This window comes from Hemibagrus wyckioides, linkage group LG16 (assembly GCF_019097595.1).
Source record: "Hemibagrus wyckioides isolate EC202008001 linkage group LG16, SWU_Hwy_1.0, whole genome shotgun sequence".
Lineage (NCBI taxonomy): Eukaryota > Metazoa > Chordata > Actinopteri > Siluriformes > Bagridae > Hemibagrus > Hemibagrus wyckioides.
This window is the reverse complement of record NC_080725.1, coordinates 16,944,837-16,961,948: the sequence shown is the minus strand read 5'-3', so window position 1 is coordinate 16,961,948 and position 17,112 is coordinate 16,944,837. Positions and strand designations below refer to the sequence as shown.

Here is a 17,112-nt window from a genome sequence, read left to right as displayed (position 1 = left end):
CTCTTTCCTTCTTTTCCCACTGGCTCTTAACTTGACTGCTCACAGCAATCTGCCTGAGAATTTGAGTCTGCTTACCGTAACTAAGACTTAATAAAGTAAAAGTGACCGCTGTAGGTCATTACACATGTTAATGAGGCACATTCAAATAAATGAACTACATAGGGATGCTAACATCTGACTGAACAAATTCATTAATTTAACAGTCAGTTGCTATAATACTTGAAAATACTATAATTTATGGTATGCACTGGTTTATAATTGAACTCTGAAAAAAAGTAGTGCTAGATAAATATTTTCTTTTGTGTTCAATTGTATTGGCCTATAGAAAGCTTAAAACAATCTATGTATTGACTTTATTTCAAGTAAAGTGTGATGCAAACAGCTGTTTGAAGGTCAGGAAGGGTTTGTTGTCATTCATATTTAAATCAATTAGAAAAGTAGCATCTGAGCTCAAGGCCTGTCGATGGAAACAGCCTTCTGTCGATAAGCTATAAGTCCAGTAGAGTCCACTGGGGATTCAAAGCACTTGATAATTTATTACCCTTTTGGTTAAGAGATTTATACCGCCTGAAGATCACAATATGCTTTCGAAATTTACATCAGTGACTTGACAATTGGCAAAAATGTTTGTCTGAAGTGTTTTAGTATGAGTGAGGCTGTTTGTTCAGCACAAATCTTTTAGAACAAGAGGGAAATGGTCCAAACACTTTGCTGGCAATTCAGTCTGTCAAACTATTAATCTCATTTAAGTTGTTCAAGTCAACACAAGCACCCAAAAAAAAAGCACTGTTGTATCACTTGACTGCTTTCACTGTTGAATTACTATATCTGATTGGTCAGAAGATGTTGATTGGGGACACCTTAAGGATGCCAAAATAGACCAAGGGATAATGTAATAACATCAAAATAAGCCATGGGACACCGTGAGCACAGAAAAATAGACATGGGGACACTTTAAGGACACCAAAATAGACCTGGGGACACAAACATGAGGATCTTTAAAGACACCTAAGATATCTGATGACACCTTAATGACACCAAAATAGACCTGGGGACACCTTAAAGACAGCTAAAAATATCTGGGGACACCTTAATGACACTAAAATACACTTGGGGACACTCTAATGACACCAAAATAGACCAGGAGACACATTGAGTATACAAAAACAGACATAGGAGACAAGGGCACCAGAATAAACTTTGGGACACCTTGAGCACCCAGAAACAGACATGGGGACACCTTCTGCTTTTTCTTACATTTCAGCCTTTCTGTTGTAATGGTTTGTATGACAGATGCTAGGTCTAATAATAAATCAATTAAAAACATGTTATGTAACAAATATAATATCTAAACAATGATATGCTGAAGCATTCTGTCACAAGATGACCCTGGAAAATAGTAAGCAGAAAAGGTAGTAAGAAGTCCAAAATCATTACGGAAAGAAAAATATATTTTTTGAAACCATAGTGAATTACAAACTCTCCCAGCTTTTCTTAACTAGCTGGTTTGCCAAGTGCTAAGTGGCTAAAAACAAAGATGGCTATGATGTTGCTAACACTTTAAAGCTTAATCAGAGTAAGAAGATCAGATGATTTTTGATTTATTTTGTTTGAAACTAGCAATCAAAAGAAAATGAAAATCATAACCATTAATAATAATTACATGTTGAAATTCTGTGCTGTGGTGTGTGTGTGTGTGTGTGTGTGTGTGTGTGTGTGCAGGCTATTTTATACCAGTATTAATATTTAATAGAGTCAGTTCTTGCAACATGATAAAGCAGGTTGAAGGGACATTGGGATTATTTTTCAGTTTGCCTTGGTGAGGTTGTTCCAATGGCCTGAAAGCAGTAGGAACTGGTGAAAAAGCTTTGGGTTCTATTGCTTCCAACTGCTTCCTGCCATATCATTGGGGAAATCCTGGGGAGGTCAGAACATAAAAGGTTTGTGTATTCCTAAGCCTTGTTCTATGTTACAGCTTGCAGCAATCTTAAGGAAGAGCATCTACCATGGGGTATACTCTTCAATATGTGTGTTTGTAAGGCAGGAAAGTACTGTGAGCATGAGAGATCTAGATTGGCTCATTTCCTTTGTTTACTCACAGCCTAATAGCGAGACATGTTGTGATTAATAATTAGAGAAAATACTTCCTTTCAGTATCACTGAATCGCCATTAAACAGACAGAAATAGTTAATAAACTCTCATTTGATAACAAAGTTCCAGGAGATGGCATTGGCATTTTTTTCTTTGATAATTAGAAAGGTGTTTCTTCTTGCTTTGATATTAATTGCGCCGTCGTCAGCTTGGCATCAAAGGCAGGGTAGCCGGATGGACCATTATCCATTAAACCTGTTGGCGTGCTGCAGAAAGCCAATGGATCGGGGCTCAGGGAATTGCTCTCATTAGCTTGAGTGACAGCCCCGGCTTCGCCCGACCAATTTCATCCCATCACTGGAAAGTCAGATGTGAATGTTGGAAGTGGCACATAATTGCTTTTTATTTCCATGACAACAGACATCCTCCCGGCTCAGCTGCCGATCGTATTTACATTTTACGACGCAAAGCCGAGGAGGCGCTATGGAGAGCTTTGCGGCTCTGACGACATTTTACCCATGCCTCCTTGGGTTCATGTTCAGGGAACTGAACCAATTAAACACTGTTATGCATGGCCAGTGTGTCAAAAACTATTTTCCAAGGGAAAAAAAAAACAAGGAGGTTAACCCTGAAAGTTTTCTGAAACCTGTTGAACTTTTTTGTTTTCAATTTTGCTTAAGTGTACTATGCTTTCTTACTTAAGAAAATGGAAAAAAAATGAACTATGTTCCACTGAATCTGCGCACACTGGGGGTTTATATTGAATTGGCCTTGGATACACAAGCAGCATGCAAGAAGCCCAAGAATTTCAGTCCTGGATAAAAGAATTTGGGTCCCTCAAAGCCTCAATTTCCATACCAAAAGCCTGAAGTCAGTATAGGGTGTTAGAGTTAAATTGGACAGGATGGGGATGGGAGACGGGGGTCACTGGCCTTTCCCTTATGTAATCTCCAAAGCATGTACAAATCTCTTTTCTCACCGGTTCCCCTTCACTGTATGGGTTAAGCCTTTTTTCAGCAGCCATCTCAGAAATACAGATTAAAATAGAGCCTGTGGATAATATTCAATGAGGTGCCGATTGTGACGCTGCACGCCCTGAACCTTCTGAGAAATGGGATGAATTTGGACTGCCCCCTCCTTATACTGTTGAATCGAAGAGGAAGGCGTCCATGTGTAGTTTTTAAAGTTTTTGTAATTAGAATGAATTGAAGCCATTTCGCAGAGTTCATTGCGCTCTTATTAAAAAAGTTAAATCAAGAAGAGTTAATCGTTTTTTGATTGTTTCTAGGGCTGTAAACCGGATCTAAATTTTATTGAGGTCCACATTGTAGACCTACTTCATTTTCTAATTCCCATAATGATGCATATGTATTACACTAATTTCTAATTAGATTGTTTCTGGTTTCTGGTATATCTCTATCAAACTGGTCTGACTGGTCACTTTCTTAGCTTTTGTTACTTCAGATTTTTTTTATTTACTCCTGGTGATAATTCGAAAAGTCATATGTTGAAAAAGGCTTGTCATGTACTACAGCTAACAAGGGGGATATTAACTAACTTAATTACAGTCAGATAATGTTGCAGTGATCAGCCAGCAGTACTGTGATCAGCTAATGTTACGGTGATCAGCTAACAATACTGTGATCAACTAATGTTACAGTGATCGGTCAGCAGTACTGTGATCAGCCAATGGTACTTTGATCAACTAATGTCACAGTGATCAGCCAATGGTACTGTGATCAGCTAATGTTACAGTGATCAGCCAATGGTACTGTGATCAGCTAATGTTACAGTGATCAGCCAACTGTATTGTGATCTGTTAATAGTACTGTAATCAGTTAAGGTTACAGTGATCAGCCAATGGTACTGTGATCAGTTAATGTTACGGTGGTCAGCTAATAATCCTGTGTTCAGCTAATGTTACAATGATCAGCTAATAATACTGTGATTTGGTTAATGTTACAGTTATCAGCCAATGGTACTTTGATCAGTTAATGTTACAGTGATCAGCCAATGGTATTACAGACATTGGCCAACATTACTACAATCAGCTAATGTTACAGTGGTCAGCTAACAATATTGTGATTAGCTAATATTACAGTGATCAGCCAATGTTACTGTCATCTGCCAGTGTTACTACAATCAGCTAACGTTACAGTGATCAGCCAATGGTACTACAATGAGTTAATGTTACTAATGCAGTGATCAACCAACATTTCTGTGATCAGCTCATTTTATAGTGATCAGCCAACATTACTGTGTTAATGTTACAGTGATCAGCTAATGGTACTGCAATCAGTCAATTGTACTCTGATCAGCCCACGTTACTGCTAATGTCACTGCGATCAACCAACATTGCTGTGGTCAGCTAACATTAGTCAGATCAGCTAAGGTTTTCTGAGATCGGCTTACACAGCTAGTAATTTTATACATAGCTTGATTTGTACCAAAACTACCAATTGACCAGTTGTTTGGATTGCTTTGGAATGTGAGTTTTTCTGCATATTAGTCTATACTCTGCTTCCATAGTATTAGGATGGCACTGTTTCCCTGTGGTATTCAACAACTGGAGGTGAAAAAACAAAACTCATGTCCTAATGGTGAATTAATTGTTTGTGTGTCTGTCAAAATCTTTAGTTCCTATAGAAGACCTTGAAAACCCCTTTCAAACTTTTGAAGCACTTACTCTACGGATGTTAACATAAAATAATGCAAACAGTGTGCAAACATGAATAGTCCAACCTCAGAGTGATGAATATGGTGATAAAGTGATAATGAGCATCAACCGAGTAATAAATTGTGTTTTGCATAAACAACGACGGAGCTCTGCGTCCTAATTCGGATAAAATAACATTAACTGATATTAACTGCACAGAATCTCATCAAAGCCAAAGCCAAACCCAAATAAACTGTCCCAAGGCTATTGAATGAAATCAAGCTTTATTTTTAGACGGTCACTTTCTCCGTCTCCTTGTTCGCTGCTCACCAGAGAATATGAATTATTTATTTATCGAGACTCTATTCCGATATTGTGCATATTTTATAAGCACTCTCAGGCAGAGTTGAATGAAAGGAGAGGCACGGTGAGCTTCTGATCTGAGTCCAGTGCATTCACACTGTGCTCTCAGGCCTTCAGGGGGAAAGAGTGTGTGTTTGCTTAGGGATTAGACAGAATAGGTTTTAAGATCCTTGTGTGTATTCGCTGGTCCATTGTGAAACTCGCCTTTACAGTTGGTGCTGCCTTTTTGTTTCACTCTGTTCAGTTCTTTACATTTGGCTGGTGGTCAGAGTGAGTGAGGAGTTGGTTTCCTTGGCTTTTATTCATTCCCAGACGATTTCTAGACTTTTACGGCTGAGTGAAGGTTCTTTGTGGGTGTTTTATGGTATTTGTGTGTGAATTATTTGGATCATCTCTCTCCCATCTGTCCTCATTAAGTGTAGGATGCACCTGCTTACATTTTTTTTTTTTTTTTGGCAGCGGTGGTACTTATCTCAATGCAAATTCCAGGTTAATGCACACTCTTGGCAAGCTGCAGAATCTGTTTCTTTGTGGTTTGGTGTTGTTTGTTTGCAGGCCCACAGCAGGAGATGAGGACGTTTACAATGCTCAAAAATCCACCCGAATTAGCCGTCAATGGTCTGTGGTGATGAATGTAAACAGATAGAGTAACCAGCTCGAGCGGCCAGGGAAAGTCGGAACGGAGCAGTTATTACCACGTACCTTTAATGAAATTAGCCTTACGGAATGTGATGCTTGAGTGTCCTGATAAAGATGCACATTTCCTTTCTGAGTTCAAAGCCTGCTTTGAAGGTTAAGTGCTTGAATTAGAGAAGGCCACAAAGAATTTCTGTCCCCACTGAGCCTGCTCAAGGCATGATGTAGACCAGGGTGAGGGTGTAGTTATCAACAGGCTAATACTTCACCTCGCATAATAGCTAGATAAGTAAGGAATTAAACATGAACTAAATGCTGTTATAGAAGAATATTCAAAGATGAGATGGTGTAATGTGGCCTGACTTTAAAAGCAGATACTGTTACTATTTTAATGTTTTCTAATCACAGCATGTCATGAAGTGTTTTTTTTTTTAATATGTTTTAAACTACAGCAACTTGCCAATGATTGTAATTTTTAATTTAATAAAGATTGACAAGCGGTACATTTTATTTGTTTATAATATTAATTCAGTGCAACATCCTTGGTTAATTTGTGGTATCACTTATAGTGTATCAGTGAAATGCAGTTAGCATTTAATAAAATCCACCTTGTCATGTTTCCAAGAAATCACAAAATCCTTCATCTTAAAACATCTGAAATCTTAAAGATCTTTATGCAGAAAACTTACCATATCAAAAAATACACACATTTTTCAAGTCATTTATCTTGTGCATCCTCCATAAAAATAGTCCATGTGTAAGTTGTTACTATAGAAATGATAGACAGAGCACATTAATACCATATAAGGCAGGAAAAACTCCTGTCTGAGCTGCTGTTATAGAAAATGAATCAACACCCTCCGACCAGAATAAAGTACAGCCTTCAGTGATAGTGTTGTATAATTTGTTTCCATATTGCTTCACAGCAAGTATTTAATTCCCGATGTTACGAAGCTTTGTGTGTGTGTGTAATAATAAATTCCAATAAATTATAGGTGGCTTGCCGAGAATAATTGTTAAATGATGTCAGTATTTAATTGAGGTTCTTGTTCTCGCGATTTCAGATCTTAATCAGACTCCTGGTCGAGTAAAACGGAAAACAACGTAGACACGAGTGTGTGTGCTCTGCTCGTACGTTACAGTAGCTATAAAGAAAACCTTTCTCCAAACTCTCTCTCGCTCTCTCTCTTGGAATGTGTTGGAATCAGAGATGCAAATGTGCAGCCAATATTCAATAACAACTTCAGCGCAGTAATATTGTCTTCATTATTTGAGAAACTTTCTCATTATTCCAAAATAGTGAAACATATTTCGGAGAAATGAAAAAAATAACATTTTCAATTTTGCCTTTGGACGCCCGAGCTTCTGCAAAAGTAATGTAATGTAATGTAATGTACTTCAGGCTGCAGTAAATCACACTGTGGGTGCTAGATTAATATAATTGCATCACCGCTGCCCTGTGTTTTGCACTTTTAAGTAGAAACACCCTTATTGCATCTCTGCTCATATAAAAGACATATCCGTTATAGAGGCTTTATTAATATATCAGCTTTCATGTGTTATTAGGTTTCTACGCGTTTGGTAAACTTTTTCTTTTTGAGATCAGAAATATGGCACATATCGGACTGGACAATATCTGAAGAAATGTATATAGAAGCAGCATTGGTGAGCATCAGGCAGCTAATGTAGCATGTTATATAAATTATTCACAGGACTATCATGAACCTGAATGGGTCTGTAAGTCGCCTGACTGGGAAATTCACAGAGGTCAAGTCAACTCAGTCAGGGGTGCACACCACCCTCCAGTCTCCATTTTCCTGCTCATAGACCTCAACACACCACTTTCTATTTAATTCATATCCAATATAAGGGAGAGGAATACTATATGACACATATTATAAGGATGTTACTTTTTTTTTTATAACTTGCTGCCTGATCATGTGTAGACATAAAAGGCTGAAGATATATCCGGCTTTAAATGTTAACTGATGAGTCTTATATTTAATCCAATTATGCAGTGTGTGTCAGGCAAAAGAGGACGGAATCCCTTTTGAGGTTCCGTTCACGGTTTTAGGGATATTTTTCTCCTTGCCAGTATCTCCCCTGGCTTGTTAGTTAGAGATCAAAATCTACATCTGGATTTTTGTAAAGCTGCATTGTGACAAGGTCTATTGTTAGAAGTACTATAAAAAAATAAAGTAAATTGAATTAATGGAAGGGAAATGGTGTTTTAGTGGTTAGTAGTTAGCATCACACCTCCAGGGTTGGGGGTTCGAATCCCACTTCACCCTGTGTGCCTGGAGTTTGCATGTTCTTCCTGAATTTTGCTTCAGGGGTTCTGTCTGGGTATTCCCATGCTATGCCACCCTGTGCCCTGTGTGTCCAGGAATAGGCTCCAGGATCTGTGTAACCCTGTGTTGGATAAGTGGTACAGAAAATGGAAGGAAGAGTGGATGAGTTGTGGGAGAAGCTGCTTTGGTGCTTTGGATGTGAGAGTCAAAGAGTCTAGAGAATACATTACATAATGATATGACATCTATAACATTATCTATGATTATAAAAATAGCCTTTCTGACACTTTTTTAGACACTTATTGTATTTGGCCTTTCTCTATAGCATTTAAGACAACATATGAGTCTGTCAATTTCACAATTAAGCACCATAAATTATTTTCGACCAAGTCACTGAGATCTGTATCAGTCACTGTCTCACACACTGAGTAATTAATTGTATTAAATTGCCTTTATGATGATCAAACATATGATTTATGTAAGCTGTGTGATTTATCTGTGGGTGTGTGTGTGTGTTTTTAAGCCTTCATTAACTGTGTAAGCTGTTCCTGCAACACTGCATTTGCTCCACTGGGGTCAGTGATTCATTTTATTCAGGAGTGAGATTTCCTCTCGTTTACTGTCGTTCAGCAGATGGGTGTCGGAATCAGTGAATCTTTCCTCCTTTGCTATTCGGCGGGTCAGCGATTAAATCAGCGAACCTTTCAGTCATGACCGAAATTCACTTCTCTGTCATTCCGATGCATGGTGTGGAATTCGGTGAGTCTCATGACTGAGACTTGTTCAGAGAAGTTAATGAGTTGAGTAAGGTCTGAGTTGAAGATTTTCAGAGGTTTAGTGTATGCAGTATGCAAAATATATTTTCGTTACCCACTCACCCAAGCATATGATAAAAGAACCATTATTAGCTTTAAGCTGTTTGTTGTTTACTCTGTGAATGATATGAACAAATGATTTGATTTATTGACAAGACAAACGTTTATTCCAATTCTAGCATGCCCTCTATATCTATACGACTATACCAGAACCCTTGCTTAAACCCTGAGCCCATCATTTAGGCAACAAGTTTCCCATCCCCATTGCTAGAGTACCCCTATTCTTCACATTTCTAGTGTTTTTCCCCACTCCCGACACATCTGATTCAACTAATCAGCTAATTAAAAGCCCTTCCTGAGCTGAAGTGGGTGTGTTAGAGCAGACAAAACACTAACATGTGCAGGATTGGGGGTACTCCAGGACCAGGATAGGGAATCTGTCCTGTACTGATTTCAGTTAATATTCACACTGATAGTGACTGGCACTTTTGTTCTCATTACTACATATTAGATTTAAAGTGACCCTTAATAGTCAAACTGTGGAATTTAATGTGGGAATTAAACAGATAATCATTTTGTAACACTAATAAGTCTACATTGTTTTATTACTTCAACAAAAGAATGTTCCAAATCAAATTTTTAGAATTATTTCACAAAAGAGTGTACAGAGCATGTTATTTCTATTAATGTCACCGCAAATATATTTCAACATTGTACTGTTACTCGACTACATATTGAAAGACATTTTAAGTCGCTTTAATTACGTAACGGTTTTTATTTCAGTGAGGTTCACCCACTCAGTTATGTACTGTATACTCACTGACTTATTCTTTCATTCTGTCCCTCTGCCCATTTAAGTTTATCTAGATCTTATTCTGTGTACACTCAGTGTTTTGACCCAGTTCAGGAGTCATTTACAGAATGCATACCTAAATGACTCATACCCAACTATCACAATATCCATGTTGCCAAATAAGACCGTGGCAGAGACGTTAGCCCGAAGAAACATCCTGTTCCTTCCTGTTTATTTACTCAGCAGTCTCACCACTACGTCCATGTCCTCATAAACTGACCACACACCATCCTGTAGGCTTTCAGCTCTGACCTTGTGCTGAGGTTTTGTGTGCTGACCTGAGAAGGTCTGGTGTGATTAGGGGGTGTAATGTTTGTGTGTGTGTGTTAAGGAAGGCTGGTTGAGGTTCAGGTTAAATTCTGCCTAAACTCCTATTTGCATTCTTGGCTCTAAAGCTCCTCATAAGTGCCCGGTAATTGGGAGACGGTTTGTGGCTAAGACAGGGAAACAGAGCGTAGAAGAGAAACATCCGCTTCAGCTCCGGATCCGGGAGAGAAACTTCACTCAGGGGCGAATTGAGCCTCGCGCCAGTCGACTGCACCCCACACCGAGTGCCAACTTCCAGCTGGCAAAGTTTACTGCCTTCTCATCTTTGTAATAAAAAGGGTTAAATGAAAGAGGTGACAAAAGCATAGGAGCTTGATATCCTTACAGCTTCAGTGTCTAGCTGTGAAATGTCATTACAGGCAGGCTAAGACCTCCGCTCAAATGACAATCGACCGGCCCTTGCTAACGCATGTGCTTAAAGAGTTCTCACACTTTTGGATGTTGGGAGGAGGTGGGGTAAAGTGAGCGGAGAACATGCCTTAATCTAAATGAAAGGGATTTGGCCATTGTTCGGCGGGTTTTGAGGAAGCACTGGGGAAATGAGCAACACTCTCTTCCAATTATGAAAGAAAGTGTTCAATTAAAATGTAAATGCGACGACTAAATGATATCAGTCCTGGGGTTGTGACTGTTTTCCTGCATGTCCACGATGGAAAGCTGGCCAGACAATCGTATCAGAAATTCCCATCAAGGAAAAAAAAAAAGGGCTGGTTTTACACTTTGGTTTTGCACGGTAAACCGATTAGGTGGCACACAGAGGTGTATTCATTCAGATTGAAATGAAAATGAATCCACACCCACGTTGCTCTCTGAGGCTGGTGGATGAATCTCTGATGGAGAAGTGGGCGGGATGGTTTTCATCGCGTCCTGCCATTTGGAAGCTACGCCAGCATCTGGCATTGTGGCATTGAGTATTACTGCTGATTGCTTCACTGTGGTGGCACTGTTTGTTTCAGCTGTGTTGTGTTTGCGTGAGAGATGGAAGAAAATAAGAAAAGCGGGAAGAGGGGATAGAGCCGCGGTGCTGTGAGGAACAGAGGGGTGAAGGATGCCCAGATGACTCATGGGCTTTGGTTGATCTTCGCCATCACGCTTTCTCCAGGCTCTCAGCTGTAGTGCATTAGACATATTTCCTTCTTCTTGGGGGGGAAACACTGTGCTCTGCTTTCGCTGGTGAATCTCCGGCTTCATCACGGAGCACATATACACATGGTCTTCAGGTGTGAGGGGTCATACACACGTTGTAGCGGGAGAAAATCACACATACTGTAGCAACACCCTATTTTCATTTTTTTTCTTTCTTTACTTCTGTTGAGTTCAAGGCACTACACTTTGATTCACTTTGAACCTTAACAAAAAAATTTTTCTCAATAATATTTTAAAGCAAAATATTCCTAGCAGGAACATTTTTCTTAAAATATTAGCTAAAGAAAATGCCCTAATAATCTTAACTACTAGCTGGATAAGATGTTTATCTCAAATTATATCATAGTTTTTGCTGTTTTCATGCCTCCATGCCTTCATATTTCCTGAACAGATGCTCAATCATCCGTGATACATAAGGACCAGGAGATCTTTATCACACAGCAAAGCACTTTTAATATAAATACAGATAGAAATAGTAGAAATTGCACTTGATCTGAAGCTTAGGTTCAGGAATGCATGTTAGTAGTGCAAGAACAGTTGATCATTTAAAATTATAATCCCCAAAACAGGCAAAAGGTCAGTCTAGGCAAAGAGATTATTATAGGTAAGGGAAGAGCAAACTGAAAGGTCATATACAGAGACACACAAACAGTGTGAAGGCTCGAAAATGCTCAGAGTAACACAGGCGAGATTTTATATGAAAACTAGCAAGCACAGAATAGTAGATATAGTAGATGTACAGTGCACAATTGATTCGCTGATGAGGTGGAACTGGTGGATTAACAGATCGGTGAGGATGGACTGAGATGTGACAGATATCTGCTCTTTGCACTAATACTTGCTTTTCCTCTTCAAGCTTTTTCCAGCACATTTTGAACGTATCTTCAGTCCTGGAGACCCACTTAAGACCCCCACAACATCCAACATTTACGTTCTACATTTACGGCATTTGGCAGACATCCTCATTCAGAGCAATTTACATTTTATCTCACTTATTTTTTATACAACTGAGCAATCGAGGGTTAAGAGCCTTGCTCAGGGGCCCAGCTTGGTGGATCTGGGATTCAAACTCATAGCCTAGTCCAAGCTGAATATCTCTGTACCTGCATACATTTAGTCAGAAATCACACTAATAACACCTGGACAATGTATTAAAACAGCTGATAAATCAACTCTCACAGCTTGCTGTAAATAGCAGAAAAGAGCTAGCTGAAGGTGCTGTGGGTCGATTTTGCAAAAAAAGAAAGGAAAAAATGCACAGAGTGAGAACATTGTGAATGTAAATAAGAAGCAAAGAACATTTAGAATTTAAAATCGCTCCACTCGGTATGGTTCGATGACATTCCACAGTTCAGGTGCTACATATTCAGACACATAGTCGAGAGCAGGAGTTCTCAAATTTTTTACAGCCAGACCCTGTTTAACTGTGGAAAAAATCACAACCCCCCATTTTAACTATCCAAATATTAGGCTCATTATTTTATTTTTTGTGCCCTAGAGCCCTTTGTTCAATCCTGAACTTTCCTAGATAGAAGCCATTAGGTCTAAGCTGACATTATTTTTAATGAGATTTTGAATAACCCCATTTAACAGGCTAAGAGGAGCACAATAATGTATGATTTGTGTAAAGATTTCTTCTTTTCTTCACCGAGCCTTCTTTAAGAATGACTGGTAGTCTAAGGTGTACAGTACACTATTAGATATACAGTATGTGAATTAGATCATGTCACCTCACAGCTTACATGTAGTTCGTCTCATGGCAGTATATGATTTCTAACACCGCAGATCAAGTCTTCAAATTTCTCATTCACAGCATCACTGACTGTGTGACTCTGTGTTCCTGGTTAACAGGTGGAGCTCTCAGACAGCACCTCCCACACTATCACAGACGCTTACGTGGGGAAGGAGTACATCATCCAGGTGGCTGCTAAGGACATGGAGATCGGCACGTGGAGCGACTGGAGCGTGGCTGTACACGCAACACCTTGGACGGAGGAACCCAAACCTATCACCTCCACCACGGAGGTAGACTTGCCCATAGGTGAGCCTCTTCAGCGTCCTGACTCCACAGAGTATGGATTCCTTCGCATTGTACCATGTGGTCTGTTTTCTCATCAAAGTCACTGGAATGATCCGAAGAAAAGTGGCAACAAAGGTGCCTTAGGTGCTAAATTCGATTTGTTTTGGAAATTGTTACAAATTCAGATTGCTCCCATCATGAGACCATGCTGTTCTGTCCAAACTCTTTATAATCAACACAACAACATCACACTGCCTCCTGCTGGAACACCGAGTCAGTACACATTAAAAAACAGTTCACAAGGCTAATAGCGCCAGACATATTCTCATCAAGAATTCTACTGGTGAATTCACAAGGTGTATTTAAAGCTTTAACATAATACCCCTGTAGTTTATTTTCTGGTAGAGCAGAAGAAGGTGTTTGATGGAACATTAGCAAGGTGGAAAGAGATTAAAAAATAATCTCTGATCATAGCATAAACAGTTGTATTCGCACCCATTTTTTTTTTAATTTAAAATTGCCTTTTGCACCTGAATGAATTGAAATATCCAAAAAGATTTGTCTGTAATTTAATTTGAAGGCAGTAAAGTCAGGACCGTAAACCCAGCTACTGACAAAATATGCTAATATGCTAATAGGAAATGTACATTTCAGATAAATGAACACATTTCGGAGGAATTTAGTGTTATCTGTCTGCTGAAATGATTAAGCAGGGTTTTTATTTTTTTTTTTTCGTCCAGCACACTTGACATTGGACTAAGTGCAATGTGGTCTGTTATCTAAAATGAGTTTGACACCTATGCTTTAAAGTAGAAAATAATTGGATTTAAGATCCTAGTTATGTGTCTTAAATCATTTTAAAAGGTTCTTTAGTCACATTTGCATGAGAAAGATACATACCAAGAGTACAAAGGATACTTCAAGCACCGCTGAGAAGACAGGTACAGTTCAATGCACCGTTTTTTGGGGGTTTTTTTTCCTGTGACTAGAATAGTGTAGTTTTTCTGAGCGTGTAATAGTCCAAGCCAGACCATGTGTGTTATGAAATACGTATCATAAACTATGTTCTAGTCTGGCAGTGTCAAAGTCATAACTCAGAGAGAAATGCTGTTTGTGCTATTTTTATATCTCACTCTGGAAGGTGTGGAATTGACACTCGCATGCTAAAAGCGTCTCGTATTTTGTAATGTAGTGTCTCAATTTTGGGAGCACAATCTTTAAGGCTGTGTTGAAGCAACCTGGACTGGTTTTAACTGGATATGTCAGTCGACGTAACGACAGAGACTTCATGTTCCTGCATATCATAGAACCGATGCAGTGATTAAAGAAGATTAAAGAAATGCTAGTGGTTTTTTTTTTTTTTTTTTTTGTCATGTTGATGGTCTCTAGCAGATTCTATAAGACACAATAACAACGTGACTAAAAATAGCATTGACAAGTCGATCACTGTTATTAGAGTTAATGTGTGGGTACTACTCTGCCCGTTTTGATCTAGCAGACAGTATTGAATTTCGCCCACTTCAGAAAGGCAAGTATTTCATTCTAGCTGTAGTTGAGAAGTGGGAGAGAAATAGAAAGTCTGCAGAAATGTCAGTTGTCTCTCGCTGTCAGAGGCGATCCTTTCAAAGTGCTGTTGTTTTGTTTTGAGTTTTTTTTCTTCTTTGGGTTTATTTTGCTTTATGCAGCATAATCCTATGGATTGCACTCATTCATTTAGTTTTATTTAGTTTACGGTGATTTGTGTTTGATCACGAGGAAGTGATAAAAACCATAAAAACATGGTTTACACCATAAAAATTACGCAGTATACAAGCAATATTTAATAAAAAAGCGATAAGTAATGAATAATCTTAGCATCTATTTCACGATTTAAATTTTTATTAGTCAAGTAATTATACATTTTATTCCATTAAAGTTATCTCTCACTTCTCTTGCTTTCTATCTTGAAGCTAATAAGGCAAAAAAAAAAAATCAGAAAGTTGCAAAGCTTTCCTTAAAATGAAAAAAAAAAAAATACAGCTTTACCTTCCATAAAAATAAATGTTACAGAAAGCTTTACTTTATTAGCAATTACAAAAACAAACAAACAAAAAAAAGTGTTCTTTGATAGTTGTTGCTATAGAAATGATAACATATTAAAAAGTGAACCTTTGAACCAATCAAAATCAAGTATTCAACACTGCTGAGCTTGCATGTAAGACATTATTTTTATATCGTGCTTTTACAAGCATGCAACCTGATGAAAGCCTCCATATGAGTAGAGAAGCATAATTCCACTGTTTTGTTTTGTTTTTAATATGTACGTATGTTGTGTCTTCAAAATGAATGCTGTTTATTATATTTTTTCATTAAGACTTTACTTCAAACTATCATTAAAAAAAGATATTCTGCATCCTTATACTTGGCTACATTCGAGGTTGATTGCAGCAGTCATGCAAAGCCACTTCTAGTAAATGTTCCTGATGCTTCTGCCACAAAGAGGACCAGTCTATTGAAATAATCTCTATTATTACTGTCATTTTTATTGTACTTCCCTTACAATACCAATGCAGCTAGAAAAGCTGATATGAGTTGACCTTCCTAAACAAACTGCCATTTATTTGAGCGTGTAGTTATTTTTCACCGTCTGTAATCACTTTCCTGCAGAAACATAAATTGCTGTAGAGTTGACACTAATTGCACACACTGCTCCAAAGGCTGCTTGTAATTGTTCCAGTAATAAAAATTGTGAATTTGCGATCTCTCCATAGAGACCACTCCATCTGCTGCCCCGCCATCACCTAGACCCAGAGTGGGTGGTGCTACAGGAGGATGCAGTGCCCTCCTGTGCTCATCCCATATCCTCCTGGCGTGTGTCCTGCTGTCCATGATGTGGTACGTACAGAATCTCTATCAGATCTAGCTCATCCCAAATTCTAGAGGCATCCTAGACTACTCAAAATGTACATACGCTTTGTTTGAACAGACCGATAAAGACTGTCAACAACAGGTCAGGTGACTATGATTCAATTTATTTTCATGTCAAATACAAAACCTGTCTTATGTTTTAAAAATCTAGTGTAGTATTCTTTCGCTTAAAGATATCTGATGTGGTGTGGCATGGTGGTAGGCAGATGGGTAGCATTACTGCCTCATAGATCCAGGGTCCACAGATTCAAGTTAATACCCTTGAGTTTGGTATATTCTGTCCAAGTCCACATGGCTTTCGTTCAGGATCCTCCACGTTGTATCTGCTTCCCAAAAACATGCTGGTGGCTTAATTGGCTCCTTCAGGGCGTATTTTTGGAAAAGACTCTAAGTTGTGTTCCTATCCAGTGAAAGCAGGACAGACTACATTGTTTATTGACACCCAGTTATAATAGAATAGACTCCAGGGAGTATTCCTATCCAGTGATAGCAGGATAGGCTCCAGGGCTTATTCCCAGGAACGCTGATTGGAAATACACCCTGGAACCACCAGTCCATCACAGGACAGCATGTGTTAAGGATAGTGAAATACATTCCAGGGAGTGTTCCCTCCCAGTTTTAGTGGGATAGGTTCCAGGGTGTATTCACAAGTCATGATAGTGGTAGACTCCAGAGTGTATTCCCAAACAGTGTTCCCAGGATACTCTTTGGGGTTTTTTTCCCAACAACTTTGCTTGAGATAGATTGCAAGCTGAATTCCCACCCAGTGTTCCTGGAATAGGCTCCAGTGTATATTCCCACCCAGTTTTAGTGGGATAGATTCCAGGGTGTATTCCCAACCAGTGATTGCAGGATAGACTCCAGGATGTATCCCAGGATATGGTCTGGGGTGTTTTTTCCCCAACAAGTTTTCCTGAGATGTAAGGCTGCAAGTTGCATTCCCATTCACTGTTCCTAGAATAGGTGTTTTCCTACCCAGTGTTAGCAGGATAGACTCCAGGTGTAT

The 17,112-nt window shown here is 38.8% G+C and overlaps 1 protein-coding gene across 2 annotated transcripts in view; it reads left to right on the top strand.

The window, feature by feature from the left end:
* cntfr (ciliary neurotrophic factor receptor) overlaps positions 1 to 17,112 on the top strand; it is a 167,758-nt gene that overhangs the window by 146,131 nt on the left and 4,515 nt on the right. The window contains exons 7-9 of one of the 2 annotated variants that reach the window (XM_058412772.1): positions 13,031 to 13,220; positions 15,950 to 16,073; positions 16,165 to 16,183. In XM_058412772.1, coding sequence (XP_058268755.1) covers positions 13,031 to 13,220; positions 15,950 to 16,073; position 16,165 — 315 coding nt within the window. In that variant the 3' untranslated portion in view covers positions 16,166 to 16,183. Of the gene's footprint in view, positions 1 to 13,030; positions 13,221 to 15,949; positions 16,074 to 16,164; positions 16,184 to 17,112 lie in introns of those variants that run through there. The other variant, XM_058412770.1, reaches the window with a different exon arrangement.